General features: G+C 41.9%; 1 protein-coding gene across 16 annotated transcripts in view; it reads left to right on the top strand.

Annotated features, from left to right (window-relative positions):
• Nucleotides 1–17,548, top strand: part of LOC116940596 (actin-binding LIM protein 1-like) — a 99,914-nt gene that overhangs the window by 14,838 nt on the left and 67,528 nt on the right. For 5 of the 16 annotated variants that reach the window (XM_076065869.1, XM_032950612.2, XM_032950618.2 and 2 more), the window contains exons 1-2: nucleotides 5,014–5,165; nucleotides 6,080–6,256. The exons of 2 other annotated variants lie outside the window; for them this stretch is intronic. In XM_076065869.1, coding sequence (XP_075921984.1) covers nucleotides 5,078–5,165; nucleotides 6,080–6,256 — 265 coding nt within the window. In that variant the 5' untranslated portion in view covers nucleotides 5,014–5,077. Of the gene's footprint in view, nucleotides 1–5,011; nucleotides 5,166–6,079; nucleotides 6,257–17,548 lie in introns of those variants that run through there. 9 more of the 16 variants (XM_076065868.1, XM_032950609.2, XM_032950610.2 and 6 more) reach the window with 5 other exon arrangements.

Here is a 17,548-nt window from a genome sequence, read left to right as displayed (position 1 = left end):
TCTTTGGCACCATCAAGTCATTTTCCCCGTAATAGTCTCCCCCCTCCCCCCTTTTCTATAAGACAATTGTCGGTTGGTGCCTTGTTATGGTTGAGCTTCCTGCTTTTGTGATCTCAAACGAAACGTCAGGATTTTCTCCGTCGTAAGATTGTGGCTTTTGCACCAGCACAAGGACACCACGTCTTACTAACGTATGAAAACAAAACTCTCAAACTAAATTGGGCAACGGTTTGTTAGATGCACCGTGGGGATCTCCCAATTACTTGGCTTTTTTGTCAGCAAAAGATATTTCACGGGGAGATGTTTTTGTATTAATGTCCTTGGGTCAGTTTTTTTTCCATCACGTCAGTGTGTAGTAACCCAACGCCCATGTATTTCAACATGCTCTCTGTGGGGCTCTTTGGAACAGCGCTGAGTGACCAAATACCGTGTGTGCAGTAGCATTCTCAAATACAATGTACATGCCCGGGCTGTGTACAGTATTGCATACTGCACTTCAGCGTTATTGTAGTGTCTTCATATTGTTTTCAAGATGTCCCCACAGGTGTGTTCATACATATGCATTGTTATTTATAAATATGCATAGCGTTTGCCCTGGGGTAACGATGATGTTCAACTATGCCATAATGCGTGCAATGTAAACGACGAGGACTCTTCGTATTGCTATCACTAAACCTTGTGCTGGATATCTTATTGAAACTTCTCTGCTAAATGGTAATTACAGTTCGACAACTGAAAGTGCTGTATTTTGAAGACTGAATTGATTATTAATAGAGTACTGATGAGAATCTCTCGCAAAAAAATGTGCACGTGGCAGATTAATGTCAAAGTGAAGGATGTCCGTGGTTTGTGTGTTTCAGCATAATTTAATTTATTTCAGAGCCCCAAGACGTGCCCTTACTGTGTCCTCTTGTGGGCATCCAATTCCATTTCATTATCCTGTACAGTGCTGCCTTTCTGCAATACACGGTGCACTCGCTTTGTGTTGAGAAATGTATGACTTCACTTCGATATTGGGACCGTTCGGGAAATCTTACTAAGCACAAACATAGAAATGTAGTACCTTTCCTTACCATATCGACATCATACAAATACTATTTACCATAATTATAGCACAATGTCATATCTCCACTGATACACAATGCATGTTTATGCGTATAGAGTGCAGTATAACGCCTCTTATCCGTGACCCTACTACTTGCGACTCCTATAGTCTTCAAGAGACGCATGGTCCGTGTAAACGGTTATCCGCAGCCATATTCTTGCTGTTATCCGTGATTAGCTGCAGATTTTCACGGACAAGTAGAGTATATTTACGGACAAGATGACATTTTAAAGAATCTGCAATGTTCCTGCCCACATCACTTGCGGATGAGTTCTACCTGTAGTATTTAACTATAACAAAGGGTGCCTGAGTATTACTGTAGCTTATATTTGATCTTGGCAGAGTAACAATGATCAGGTATAATCGTAACTGCAATTGATTTTTTATTTAATTTTACAGTTATTGTTACGGAGCGTGTTTCTTACTGGTAACGACGGTGATAGCAGGTACTATTTATTTCTACTGCTCGGAGTTGGCTTCTTGAGTCACTGTGTCGGGTAGCCGCTAAACACGTGTGGCTCTGGGATATTTTGAGAGCTACTGCACTTGGCAGAGTAGGGGGGGGGAGATTGCTGCGGTGCTGGTGGTATTTCCCCCTTTCCACTGCACCACTTTGCTGTTATACACTGTAAGGTGATACACGGCTTAAGTCCACATGGACAGATTGAGGAAGTCTCAAATGAAACACCAGTGTGTTATGCGCAGGTGATTGGTCCCTGAAGTCCTTTTGAACAAAAATATTGGGCCGTGTACATGACACATGAATATGAATTGGGGTTAGACGGTAAGGTTGTAAGTTACTTGCCTTACGGTAACTTTGATACGTTTAAACTACAGTATGTATCTGTATTAATAGGATGATACACAGTGGAGGTAATCTTTTTATAATGCAGTACATTTTACAATTTTGCATAAATAGTGCACGATAAGTGTGAAATGGACATCTGGGATAATACGATCGATCTTGAGCCCAGTCCCAGTTTTTTTACGTAATAAGATGTTGCTTTATCGCCAACACTCTGAAGAAATGTTCCGACCATTATTAATAAACTTCGACTGCCATTTAAACCAGTCTTTATCGTTTTTTTAATAAATCTTTAACAGTAAATCATAAAAATGCACTCCGCGAGAGAGGGTTGCGATGGCATTCCGTGGTCCCTGGAGCTTTGCTGATGCTTTTAGAATGCGAACCCTAGCATTCATTCCAAGGGTCTGACCTTACTTTGCCAAGGACATGACGCTAAGCTTCCTATTGAGCTCGAGTATGTGGCCATCTCACGTGTCATGGCCTGAGTCATGGTGGTCATGTGTATTTTGGTGCAGTTGTGGCTAGTTTCATCTGGCTGGTCAAAGTTTCGGGATTCCTTGGAGAATATAATATTGCGGACGCGGCAACGTAAAAAACAAATTGCGCTAATAACATTTTCCATTGCACTACGCCATTTATGTTGAAATCGGTTTTTTTGCCAGATTTATTTCGGACCAGAAAGTATGTGGCATCCGTGTTTTATTTTGATGGAATATGAACCATATAGTGTAGTGTAATAAACTGTGAATTCCTCGGTAATGGCTGCCATAAAGTTATCTTTATCTCTCAGTGGTCATGTGAATATTGTGAAATCATATGTTGGTTTTGCAGTATTGAACGTGCCAAAGCTCGTTAAGTAAGTACCGTAGTCATGTCTCCCATCGAATCCCATTTGGCTGTCTTCTTCATTACCCACCATTACGTGTTCCCCCACACGTAATGCTCCCACCTCCTCCGTTTCGCCACTTCTCTTGCAGAGCTTTGTGTCCTCCGAGTTCAACTTTAATTCATCAGGCCTGACCACGACAGTATCATATTTAGCCATACTATTGTAAATACATCCAAATCCACTTCAACATTAGGGCCTCCCCTCTGTCATGCAGGTCATGTGGGTCGTGCGGGTTATTTCCCCATACTCAACTGTGTTGATCAGTGAGGGTTATTTAAGGTGGGGAGAATAGATGTTTTAGCACAGCAGCACGGTACAAAAGAGGATTTACGGCAATGACCTCTTCCTCCCACCACGTAGCCACGTAGCACCACGAAAGTGTGTATCCTGTTTTTATAAAATACTGTGTTCTACCTACGTGACTTTACCGAAAGAACCAAAGAGTTTGTATTCCCCTGTATATAGTAGGTATACTGCTGGATGAAAGCCTCCCCATGCCATATTCTATCACACTGGGTAGCGTGGATTGGGGTAGGGGAGGGGTTAAAAATTGCCTTCAGATATCAATCGCCGTTTCCGTTAGCACGGTTCCGAGCGTCGTGCAATAAGCACTCGCGAGTACACGATGTAAAATGCACCAGTGCACTGGGTCTGGTATTTCAGGGTCTCATTTTCACCTTCTGCGTCACAAGACTGGCAGGCCCAGTAATAGTGTTGTTGTAGAGGATGTGTTAGTCACATTAATGGTCATGGAGCCATGCTGTGCATGTTTATCGAGGGTCTGCCGATGTAATCGCCCTGGTGGCTGTTTCCAGCACATTTGCCACCCTTATTTCAGCGTCACTCAAGTGGCAACGTGTCAGTGCTTCAGAGTGCTCTTTTTTGTGCTTTTTTGTATCTTTTACAGTTGCATTATACCATGAAAGAGCTGCTAAAAAGTAGGCAGTAATCATAATCCTTGAACTATTTACATTTTGTATGAATTTCATTTGCGCGAAATATTATTACTGCATAGTATAAAGACAATCGGCATAGAAGAGCGGGATCGGTGGTTGAACGAACACGTGGCCAGGGTTTATCAGCGCCTATCGCTTTGAGAAATTGTGAAAAAAAAACCCCACAAGTGATAAACACTGACGGTGGCCGATACACATGTTGTGCAATACGGTTGGGCTGTGCGAAGTTTGGATCTCACAATGTTTTGGTCAACCCTGCTGAGTAATATCATTCATTGCCTTTTATTTGCTGGGCAGTGTTTATTCTGCCTGTTCTTACCACACACCCCCCCCCCCCCCAACTATATTTCTAAGAAAATAAGGAAATGAATTACTGATACCATGTACTAGTAGACTTGTATAACCTCAGCAGAGAACTCGGGTAGTTTGAGGTTTGGTAGACCGAACTCGGTGACAGAGCTGTCCAAATGTGTAGGTGGTGCATTTGCACCAGTGACCCACGGACCTGAGGGAACCCAGGCCCCAAGCTACAACAGGAGACCTCATTTAGTAAATATTTGCACTGGAGCCACTGCCAACTACGATCTGCCACCAGCCTAACACATTTAAATTTGTTATTGCTGCCATTAACACTTGTTAAAGGTATTTACTTCAGGCGTGTTCCATTTCAGTACTGTACGTGGAACAGCTCTTTTGTAAATCCACTGCTGGATTAAGGTCTCGCCACACTTGTGGCTGGTCGTGGGTGTTATTTGACCATAATTCACCATGCTATTCAGTGTGGGTTGGTAAAGGCACAGGAAGCATACAATATTGGATTTTGTGGCACTGCCTTCTCCTGCCCACAACGTTGCCTATAACAATCCGTCGTGGCTCGGCAGTTGCCCATCCAAGCACGAATCAGGTCCCCAGATCTGGCAAAGATCAAGCCGCATTCCAGGCGATTGAACCATAGGCAGTACTCTACCTAGCTGCAGTAAATTTCGAGCTTCCGCCACAATTATGACGCAATAAGTTGCTTAGATGTTAGGGTATTACCATGTCAGCTTTAAAACCCATTGGGCGTGTCTACAAAAAGACGAAAATGTAGCTGGTCTTGAATTGGCTGGATGGCACAAAGAAAGGAATACTGTATCTTCTGAATGAAAAACCGGTTTATGGTGGGATGGATCTCACTGGGGTTTTAGAACACCCCTTTGTTTATATGGTTGCATGACGTACCACGTTGCGAGTGCCAGGTTTCTTCCGGTGTTGAAGCAGAGTGGCTTGGCTGAAAGGTGTGCTGGTGGCTTGGGGTAGAGGTAAATGTATGCTGTGAAATGTTCGATCCTTTGGACAACCTTGTTCTTATTGTTACAACAGTCATAGCAGGAGCTGCCCTCCTCATTTACTTCTTCATCTGCGGAGGTTCGTGTTGAATTACACACACAGTAAAATACCTGTACGCGTACTTTTTTGCGCGGCGTTATGCTTCAACTTGTCAGGTGCAAGTGCGCAGTGTTTCTGCCGCCCGTCCTGCAGTACTAAATGTTTTACAATAGCTGGGGGTATGTGCTTTGCATCATTTATACGGTAATAAAGGTTTACAGGATTGTCCTTCAGAAAGTCATGAGTGTGTTTTCTAAAGGAACCTACGTCGCTGTCGTTACTGGTTTTAACGCATAATATATATACAGTATAAGTGAAGTGCAAAAGCTGCACGGCAAGCACAATTAAAATTAAATTAAGAGTTCTTTATAATTTGTGAACATTGATATTATACTTCAGATTAATTTTATTTTTTTAAGGATGAAATTTTGTTATTTAAAATGAAATTACGATTTTAGCAACCGATGCTAATTTGCCTCTTATTGCACTTTTTTGTTGACAAATTTTGCTGATAATATCGCAAATCGCTTTTTTTGATTTATTGCATTTGGTTGCCACCTGAATAGTTGGTCAGGTACATCGTGTAGTCAGGGTTCAATGTCTAATTCCAGATAACTGTCTAGAATTAGAATGAAAGCCATGTCAGCTGACTTAACATGGCCTTGTTTAATCTGATAAGCCTCTGCTAGGAGATTGAGTAATAGGGACAGAGGCTCTGAAACGCACTACGCCATTTAGTTAGTCACGTCCACCGTACACTAAATGGTCTCCGATATATTCGAAGCATTTGATTACCATAATTTTTGGAGTTGAGTTTTTTTTTTACTTTCTCAGTATTACCGTATTGTTTTTTTCATCTGACAGTTTTGTTTATAAAGGCTGGTAGTGGCGAGTAGTTTTTAGAATGCCGTCTTTTCTGAGCATGAACACACTGGGCCGGCTGTGCGGGTCAGGCCACAGCAGGAAAGCAGAGGAGCGAAGGAGCGCAAGCTCCGACGAGTGCCTCCCCGTGTCGCCGGGAGAGCAACGCTCGGACCAAGAGCACTCCCAAAGGCCGGTCCTCGGTGGCGACGAACAGGGCCACGTTGACAACAGCATATCTGATTCTCCGACACTTTCTGAGCCACAGGGTAAGCAACAGCACAGTTCAAATGCAAATATTGTGAAAGGGCTTGTTTGTGTAATTATCCGTGAACGCTTGTGTTTAATACCGTATGTAAAATTGTTCCAGTGTAGTTGTATTGGCTGTCCAAGCTAAATGTAAATTGGCATTTGCGTTTAATGCAAACGCATGAGCTGCGCATAAATATTGCATAGAATGGAAATTAATTCAGCTTGGTGGGGGGGGGGGCTGTTGTGTCATGCGAGTATGCGGGACCAGCATGGTGCGAGTGCGATCACTTTTCAGACAAGTACATTAATAAAGAAAACACTGTTACAAACTCTATATTTTTTTCTTGCTATGTACCTGCCTTGTCGGTACAAGTGTGTGGTGATTGTGTCCATTTACATGCTCGGTTGAAATCGCAGGTCACGACGGGTTGTTTTTAGAAACAAAGTGTCTTGTTCGAAATAAAGTTCAAGTACATTTCGAATTATTGTTATTCATCTGGGATTTAGCTTATTGTGGAACAAATAGGTAATATTAATTTTGGATTTAGCAAATAAGGTAACATAGGTCTTGATAATTCAGATGCTGTGGATGCTTTTTTCTTCTTTATTATAGGGGGAACGTGGCTGAGTGTCTTGTGCATAACTTTAGTTAACTGTAGTTGCCCAATAAGCTCCGACACAGTTAACTGCTGCAGTCACAAAGTGCGCATGTGTAGCGTTCATACATGTTCTTTCCTACGTGTCTGTTACTAGTTGCCAACCAGGCCTCGGTTACATTGTAATTATGACTCATAATGCTGAGTTATGGTCAAATATATTCCTTTCTCACAAATAACAGTTAATTTCAAAAAATTAAATAAGTCAAATTTAGTAATGTATTGTAGCGGTGTAATGATGCGTCGATTTGTTAAGATATAGAGATTCAGGAGGCTCCAAATGCACAATGTCTGCTTCGAGTTGTGCTTAGGTTCATGAAAGTAAAAAAAACATACAGCTGCAAAGTAGTTTTGTGGTTGTGCTGCCTAGCTCTCTGGTGTTGTTCGGTGCTATTCACGAGAAGCTACGTGTACAGGGACTAAACAAATGTAAATGACTCGCATCCATGGAATGCCAGGGAAAAAGGGGCAGAAGATTAATCATAACACCAATCATGTATAGTATTACAGTATTTTTGAATGAGTCCTCATCTATTCTTGTTGTGAATTTGCTGTACTTTGTAAGAGATGGTGACTGCCAGCTTGATTTTTTTTCTATGACTGAGTGTTTTGCTACAGTGTATGTTTGCTTTCATATATAATTACTACGAATTTTGGGCCCCTGGGTTGTATCGTAATTCTTGTTCAGGTACGCTGTTCTAAATGGCTTTCAATACACCACGCATTTCTCGTGCCAGTTGGAGATAATGCGTTTGTATCAATAGGGAGCTAGGGTTTAAATTGTTGCCTCTTGGCCAAATCCTAGCACGGAATTTAAAAATCTTGTGGCATTTCATAATGCTTGGTCAAACCATCGTCTTGACATGCCCCCCTCGCACCTGGTATCATGGTTAAACAATGATTGCACTTTTCAGCGCCCCTGCTTTTAGCCATGGATTATGAATAGTGTATTATATTTGTTATTCATGTTTTAGATCATGAATTTTCGGTAGGTTATTGATTAAAATTGGTGTAATTTGTCCCGTGGAAAAGTAAATTACAGGATGGAGTGTATACAAGTAATATTCTACAGCATTTGCAATCGTTCCCCACCAGGCCAAGTGTCATTGTAATTATGCCACAGGATAAAATAACACATGGTCCGGTGTTGTATTGCACCCCAAAGTTAATGGTCATTTCCGACAAAGTTACAATCAAAATGTGAGAAAACAACACATTTTAACATAGAAATGTTTGTTTTTAAAATTGTTTGCGTTCACTACATTACCTTTCGAATAACATCCTGTTTACTAAGCTTATTACACGCACAACGATTCACCCTCGGCCCCTTCCATCTATTCCATGAATTGTCATAATTCAAGGTTGCATGTCCATTTGAGAATTCTATTTTGTCATTTTATTGTCTTTCTCGTATTGTGTCTTGTCTTTTTTTTGGCACTTACGTAGAGTTTTGTGCACTCAATTTACCTAAGTGTAAATTATGCATAGAATCTGCACACTAGCATACAATGGATATTCGATGAGGTGTTAAAATGCCGATAGATTATATCTAATTTGGTCAGAGCAGGTGTACAAGTTTTTCTGCTATGGTTACTTGGAAACCAGTACAGTATGTCTAAATCGAATAACAGATGGGAGACAGGCAGATCAATCCAGTGCTTCCATCATGTCACTAAAAAATATACCATCATCTATGTTTAGTATCATTCCCCCAGAGAAAAAAAGCCTTGCCTTCAACTGAGTGAGTGCCCAATATGTAACTGAATTAGTGCTCATCTACTCAGTAGTGTATATCTATGGCATATAATAAAGGGCAACACACACTGTGTATATACGATATAAACCATTTTAAAACTACGATGATTTAGTTTTGTCAATAAATTAAAAAAATATTACAATCGACACCTTTTTTGTCCTCGCTTACTCGGACCCTTTAAAAATAGCGGCCGCCCCTACAAACTATGCCCAACGTGATGCGGCTCATGATATAAATGACGTCTTAAGGCCCCTCCCATTATCTCCCGTCCAGCGTCACACGTGGGTGAGACTTTTTGTCGTGTTAACCGATTAGTCCAGCAATCGAACCAATCATCGATATACTCAATTACTTAAGCAATCAGACAGCCCAGCTCTAATAAGTAAATAAAGTAATAGCACAATTTGTACATTACGTATCATTGTAGTGTGATGCACTTCATAGTTAAACCCCTTTTGTCATCATAATCCACGGGCAGATAGCCTGTAGGTGTCCACTGCACATTTTGTCATTTGTTTCCAATTTCCTCTGTCTTATGACAATATATGCTCAAGTAGTGCACATCTTTCTGGCACCAATCCCTCATGTCGTCAAGCTAGTCTGTGTTCGGTCAACCCTTTTATATAGCAACTTTATTCTCCAAATATTTCCTCATAGGAAAGATAACAATTGTTCCAATGTGAAAAATCTAGAATGCCTGAAGCATTCCGATACGTTGTTAAAATGGGCTTATAGATTCCTGTAGGATAAATTGCTATAAGGCATGACAGACTTATGGATGATAATTAATAAGACTGGGATACACACTTTAGACAAGCCTAACATTTTATGTAAATGTGGAATTATTAAAGCTAAACCTTTTGGTCCATGGCTTGTGCCTGCTTGAATGTATGCGAACCTCATTTCCATCTTTGAGTGATTGCCACTTCCAAGGACACAGACCATGAAAGGGAATATAAATGATTAATGAGTATGTACCACTCACTTTCAGATTCAAGGAAATATGGCCCAACTAATTGCGTTGCTATAAACCCAGATCTATAAATGTTTGGGAAAGGCAAGCCAGATGTCCATTTGCTGTCCAATATTCAGATTTTCCCGTAAATACTATAGGTGGTGTATATTTAATGTAAATGCTTGTGACAACTAAGACATACAGTAGAAGAAATTACATTGCGACAGTATTTACTATACTTTATTTTGCTTTCTTAAGGATACTTATATTCATAGCACCCAGGATTTAGTTTGTCTGAATTTGTTGAATTTTTTTCTGAACGTACGTAGCTAACTGTGCTAATCGAAGGTACGGGGGAAGGTCAACAAATGAAACACAAAAAGCAGTTCTAAAGGAATCAGATTTAAATCTAGATTTGAAAGTGCAAAGCTCCAGTGGCTTCTGAAATAATATTCTACAGCATTGGAAAATAATTCCCCACCAAGCCTCAGTGTCATCAGCATATATTGATGGAAATTGATGTCATGCCATTTAGATTACATCAGTGATCGGAGAATCGTATGTTGAAAATAGGAAGGGCCCGAGGATGGACCCCTGTGGTACGCCAACTAGGCAGGGCTTGGGCAATGACTGTTCGTTACCCAGCTTGACGAACTGTGATTGATGTAGGTATGACTCAATCCACCCCAGTGCCATACCCGATATATCGAACCTTGACCTTAGCCGCTCGATGAATATCTCATGGTCGACGGTGTCGAAGGCAGCGGAGAGATCAAGGCCAATCAATGCTGCGATGCACCGGTCATCCATGATCTTGCAGAGGTCAGCAGTGATCTTTCGTGGAGCCGTCTCAGTGCTGTGGAACATCCGGTACGCTGACTGCTGCAATGGGTTGAACCTGCCCTGTCGTATCAACAGTTGTATTACACATTACATGTTACTGTAACTATTGATGATAGATGCACGTATAATTAAGTTATTAACTTGCAGTATTTGCTCTAGCAGACCTGTTCTTCTCATATTGGAGTTAATTAAAGAATAACAACTCGGGCTGCCACTTTGAAGGCTGGGAGGCAGTTAAGTAACGTTTAATTTTGCGCGTTCCAGTGTGCCAACATTGGCTGCATTCTTGTATCGGTTTCTGCGGGACTTAAGGTGGAGTGGTGCCGAGTCCGATTTCCGTGTGAAGATTATCAGGTTCATTTTGACTTGGCACATACAGTTGGGGTAATCGTGAGAAGTTTTATTAAATCCTCAGGGGGTAAAGAGGTGTGCTTGGCTGAACTTGAAGCTGGACTGAGTGCTGCAGAATGTTATATTGAATACATGTTTATTTAAGTTATACCATAGTAGTAATAATGAAAAAACCGTATTATTGCACAACATCTGTAACAAAGACAGTGCTTGCAACTGGTGTGCCACGGGGCACATGGATGTGCTGCAGTGAAGTCCAAGATGTCCCACATATATTTTCGGAATTCCACGAAAAAACTTCAAGTGCCACCCCCCACCCTTCCCTCCATTGCTCGTGACGCAGTGTGACCGACAGCTGTCAACCCAAACCCCAGGCCCTCTCAACTGCTTCGGTCATGCATGTGCAGTTGGGCAAACAAACACGGAGACACACACTGAGACATGGAGATACATGGAGATACACACGGAGACATGAAGACACAGACATGGGGACACACGCAGAGTCATGGACACACTGACACATTTTAGCACCAATTGATTTCCTTCTCCGCAAAATAAGTATAGTACAGTATAAGCAAGGGATTGTGAATTATCTCACGGCTATAACGCATTCCCACCCACCTGGGCCCACGGTTAGTTTTTGGTTCAGTGTGCCACTTGGAAAAAATGTCTCTTGTTATTTTGGTTGCTAACCCCTGACCATGGAAGTCCAGTTCACCATGGGCAGGGGTCTGCAACCTGTGGCTCCGGAGCCACACGCGGTTCTTTAAGCACTGCTTCTTCGTGACGTTATTTAATAAGGACCGTCTTGCATTTACCAGCATTGTGGCTCTTGAAATATTTAGGTTTTTTTTTAATCATTCGAAAACAATGGCTCTTTTTGTTGTCGACCCCTGGTATAGGCAGTTTGTTGGGCTTGTGCTACATTGAGGGCAGCAGAGGGCAGTGCAGCAAAATCCATTGTACTGTGCATCTATGCTCCCTGTCTTCACAAACCTGCACTGACCAGCATGGTGAAGAATGGTCGATAACCCATAGAACCTGCATGTTTTAGAAGGGCCCTCATTCAGCTGTGGATTAACATAGGACTGGATTTGCACATGAAATGTATGATTTTAATACTTTTAACATGCAAAACCACAACAAATGAAGTAAATTAAGAAATTTGCTTTAAACATGGAAATCATAAAACGATGTAGTTAAGTGACTAAATGTAATTTATTTTGCATTGGATGTCGTTGTGGCAATATTATATCACATTGCTATGCTTGTTTATTGTACTGCGATTAAGCATACGATACGATCGCCAGGTGTTTGATTAGTTGGAAATTGCATTTTAAGTACAGATAGGGTTGTTTTAACGAGTCAAAAGCTGTATGCAGTGGAGTGGGGACAAAAACTGGGCTCTACGAGGTGCATTAGGCGCAGCAGTGGTGAGATGTTAACTCCCTCACCTGGTACACAGGAGGTCGTGGGTTCAATCCCGACCCTGATGCCTGTATATTTTGAGTTTGCATGTTCTCCCCGTGGTCATGTGGATTTTTCTCCGGGTCCTTAAGGTTTTCCCCTCCACATTTATAATCATGCGTTTTAGAGTATTTGGCTGCTATAAATGTCCTTATGGCGTCCTCTGGTCTAACACCGTTTTGAGACTAGGCTCAAAAGAAAGCTGTCTCTGGTGTGGACCAATCAGTTTCAAGGACAATGCATATATTATCAGTGTTTTTTGTTTGCATTTTGACCACAAGTATTGTGGTTAATGCAGACATGATTTATTGTAAAAGGTTTCAATTTTGTGTTCAAACATCTTAACACCTATTCTTTGGGTCTTTCGGTAAAGCCACGAAGATAAAATATCACGACGTTTCGATCGCAACACAAGCAATTGTCATCAGGTCAAAAATTATAGCGGGAGAGCTGCCTCCCACTATATTTTTCATCTACGTGGCTTTACCGAAAGACCCAAAGAATATGAATTCCTGCAGTCACGAAAGCTTTAAGTCAACATCTTAACACCTATTTGTTCCTAGAAAAAAGGGGAAAACCTATTATCATATTTTTGTACTGGCAAAGGAGGTCCCATCAAGTCCACATGATATGCCACTTTGTTGAGCTGTTATCTGTGGCCAGGTCGCTTTTGAAAAAGAGCTGTACAGCTCTGTGGACTTTACCTGGTAAAATACAAATTGTTATTTTTGTTTCATACACGAGCAAAATGCCGAGTGGCTTACATTGGGTGGTCACATGGCCAGTTCGGTCATGTTTTTTGGCTGTTGAGTTTTGAATTTAGAAATCTGTGAGAGCATCAGGATTACTCATGTCTGGATCCGCTATTGCTTTGCGCAGATTTTTATTGTTTCAAATAAGGTGGACATGAAAATTTTACAAATTAGCTCCACCTGTATCAAGCTGTACTTGAACTGCCTGGGAACTGCATGTGGCTGGTGAGCTAACGTTTGACCGTCCCTGCTGTACGCCACGGTGGGAATGTTTGCTGTGCCACAGCTGTGTGGGGCTATCGTGTATTTGTTTAGTGCCTCCACCACCCCGTATGAAGGTAACCCGAGATAACATTGACATCCACTATCATGGATTACTATGACAGTAGAGTGTTATGTTTTGCGCAAATATAGGTATGTCTCGCTGAACGAGTGACATGCGTTGCACGAAAATTGCTCGTGAAGCGAAAACTCGTTAAACGATCGTATTTCCCATTGACTCCCAGGTTGAAAGGTGAGCTACGTTTCAGCCCCAAAATATTCCACTTTTGAAATTTTTTACTTGAAATAAAAAAATATAATTAAAAAAAGTAATAAAACATCAAATGTAATACCACACAAAGAACCCCCACAGTGCTTGCAGATCCCTTGTCCTCAGCGTCTGCAATTAATTAATTCTCGCTGCCACCCCAACCCCCACCGCTCCCCCACCCACTCATCACAGTGCCACCACGAGGTTTCTTTTTCTCTGCCTCGTGGCAGATGACTGGTAAACATTAACACGAATGTCATTCATTACACATAAATACACGTCACCCCAGATATAGTTGTGATGGAGATGAGTACAAAAGTCAAGTGGAAAACCGAGTAATAGTAGGTTTTGAATTGAATCTCATCCAGGATATGACATACATGGCTGATCGCAGGACAGTGTAGCAGAACATTATGACAGGTATGAGATGTTTGCTTCAGGGAAATTACATTAAGTAGGTAAATGTGAAGCCCTGTTTTTGCTTGCCAGTGCTAGTGGAAGGGCGCATACAGAGAGGCCCTCTCGAAGGTATTTGACATGGTCTTCCATGCTGGCCAGACGTCCGAGAAGAGGTAAGAGTCTTCTTCTTTTTCCACGCTTTTGTCCCACTCATGAGGGGTCCGCTGTCTTTGCCAACCTTCTCCACGCTGCCCTGTCCTACGCCATCTCTCTTTCAGCTCCTCGGGCCACCATGTCTGATCGCACCACATCGCTCCACCTCTTCTGCCTTCCTCTTGATCTCTTTCCTTCCACTTGCACCTTCTGTCCCACTTAATTTTCATGTTGTCTGTCAACATGACTGAACCACACTGGCCTTTCTCATTTTCTCTGATTTCTACCACCTTGAGTCTTTCTCTCACTTGTTCATTTCGCACCCTGTCCTTCCTTGTTAAACCCAACATCCACCGCAACATTCTCATCTCTGTGACTGCCATAGCTCGGTCCTTCCTATTTCTTGTGCCCAGCACTTGGCCCCGTAAAACAACAGCACCGGCCTCACCACCGTCTTGTACACTTTTCCCTTCAACCAAAGTGGGGGACCCTCTTATCGCACACCACACCAGTCATCTCTCACCATTTCAGCCATCCAGCCCTTGTTCTCGTCTCTCCTAGTGATCCGTCAGCACACATCGTTGCACCCAGGTACTTAAACTTGTCCATTAACATTAACCGGTCACTTTGAATTTGCAATCCTGCATTATTTCCGCTGAAATTTGCCACCATGTACTCCGTATTTGTCCGACTGATACTCAACCCATTCCCTTCAATCTTTTGAACCCAGATCTTCAAATCCTCTTCCACTACCCCTCCTGCTTTCATCACATAACACAATATCGTCTGCAAACAGCATACACCAGGGGAACTCCCTCTGATTATCTCTCGTTAGTGTATCCAGCACCAGGATGAACAGGAAGGGACTTGGGATGGAACCTTGCTTCACTCTCGCTTGACTTTAAAGCTCTCGGACACCCCACAGCTGTTTTGCACACGCATTTGCCCTCCTTCATACATATCCTGGATTAGCCGGACATATACCTTAGGAATACCTCTTCTCATACGCCACCTGATGAGCTCTCTCGGCACACTGTTTTGTGCATTCTCTTGATAAAAAAACACCATATACAGGTCCTATTTCTTCTCTCTGGACTTATCCATCAATACTTTCAGTTGCAAAGATTGCATACATTGTTGACCTTCCTTGTTTGAATCTAAACCAGGGGTGGGCAAATTTTTTGACTCGCGGGCCACAATGAGTTCTAAAATTTGACAGAGGGGCCGGGCCAGGAACAGATGGATGGAGTGTTTGTGTGAACTAATATAAATGACATGTAAAAATAATTATATGAAAGGATTTGGCCTTTAACAGGTAGCAAAGCATTTATTTGCAAGGCAATTTAACAAATTGCACGAACATGAACAATACAAAAACATATCGTAACTCCCGGCCAAAGTGCGCCATCTAATGGGGAAATGGGGGCATTACAGGAGAAATGGGAACATTTAATTTAATAATACTATTTGGACAAGTTCGGCGGGCCAGATTAAAAGGCTGTACTTTGCCCATGTCTGATCTAAACTGACTCTCGCCAATATCCCCCAGCTTCCTCAGTCTCCTTTCTATTTTCCTTTCTCAGAGTTTTATGGTGTGACTCATCAAGGCTATTCCTGTGTAGTTCCTACACTTGTACATCACCTTTCCCTTTAAAGATGGGAACCAATTGATTCTCTCTCCACACATCCGGCATTGTCTTCTCCATCCAGATTTCCCAAACATCCCCATAAATATTTCATCACCCTTCACTCCCATTAATTTAAACACATAAATTGGAACCTCATCTGGCCCCACTGCCTTTTGATGTTTCATGCTCCCCAGAGCCTCCATTACCTCTTCTCTGGTTATAGTATCTGGCTATAGTATCTGGTTATAGTCTCTGGCTATAGTATCTGGCTATAGTATCTGGTTATAGTCTCTGGCTATAGTATCTGGCTATAGTATCTGGCTATAGTATCTGGCTATAGTCTCTGGCTATAGTATCTGGTTATAGTATCTGGCTATAATATCTGGCCATAGTATCTGGCTATAGTATCTGGCTATAGTCTTTGGCTATAGTATCTGGCTATAGTATCTAGTTATAGTATCTGCAACTACTTCAATTCCTTGATGTTCCTCAACCATTTCACGTCTTGGGTTTTCCACATTCAAAAACTTCTTAAAGTACTCTTTTTCCATTTTTCTCTAACCTTTATCTCATCTAAGATTGTTCATCCTTCACTGTTCTTAACGAGATTCACATGGTCGATGTCCATGGTCATTCTCTCTCTGGCCCTTGCCAAACGGTATACTATCTTCTCGCCTTCTTTGTTGTTGTCAAGCTTCTGATAGAGTTGTGCAAATGCTGTTGTTTGTGCCATTGCTACCACTCGCTTTGCCTCTTCTCGCTGCCAGGTATTCATCCAGGTTAGAGTATTTTTTTAGATAAAATAGGTTGATTAAAAAAGAATACAGGTGTGTCTCGCTTAACTAGTGTTCTTTCTACGAAAATTCGCTATAACGAGCAATTTGAATTGAGACCCATTTGTTTGCAAAACGAGAAAAAAAATGTGCTTATCGACCAGATACCTATTGATAGCGGGCACACGGTGGCCCGCAGCTGTTTGTTTACCAACTCTCCTGTGCTGAGTGCGCATATGTTTGGTTGTATGAGGGAAGGGGGCTTTGTGGTGGCACTAATGGGTGGGCAGTGGGTAGGGGGGGAAGATAGCGCGTTATGTTGTTGCGGTTAGGTAGCGGATAGCATGTAGCGCTACGAACCCAGCGACCCAAGTTCGATTCCCGCACATGACCAACACCAGTGACGATTATCTGAACCGGTCCTAGGCCTCTCCTAGGTGGACTCAGCCTCAAATGAGTACCTGGTGTGGTGTGTAATCATCGCCACTAGTGAGACAAAGGTGGCCGGGCGTGGTGCTGACCACCCACCCCTCGTGTGCCTGACCGGTCTTCATCGGCGCTCGCTAACAGCACTTGCTCCAACAGTCTGTGAAGGCTATATGGGAGATCTTGCACTGTGGTTCTTAATGTGTAAGTGTTAAATTTGATGTTTTATTACTTTATTTAAAAATTATAATTCGTATTTCACACGTAAACAAATTTTTGATTTAAAGCTTTCGTGACTGCAGTAATTCATATTCTTAGCTCTTTCGGTAAAGTCACGTTGAAGGGAAATAATAAAATAATAATAATATATAAAACAATAAAAATTCTCACGACGTTTCGACCATAACACAAACGGTCATCATCAGGTGTGAAAAAACCAACTGCAAGAAACATTTGAAAGAAGTGTCGGTTTGCATTTATTTATTATTATATATATATTTATAAAAAACGTTAGCGCCACGCGCAGCGATTTGGCAGTTTGTTTAGAAGGACGAGTCCATCTATGTTCTGAAAAGAGGAGGGGGGAGACGAAAAATTAATGTATGCTGTCTGAAAGCC

This window comes from Petromyzon marinus, chromosome 9 (genome assembly GCF_048934315.1).
Source record: "Petromyzon marinus isolate PM22_M1 ecotype Great Lakes invasive population chromosome 9, UKy_Petmar_22M1.pri1.0, whole genome shotgun sequence".
Taxonomy (NCBI): domain Eukaryota; kingdom Metazoa; phylum Chordata; class Hyperoartia; order Petromyzontiformes; family Petromyzontidae; genus Petromyzon; species Petromyzon marinus.
Note: the sequence above shows the minus strand (reverse complement) of the source record. Positions and strands in the feature narration are given on the sequence as shown.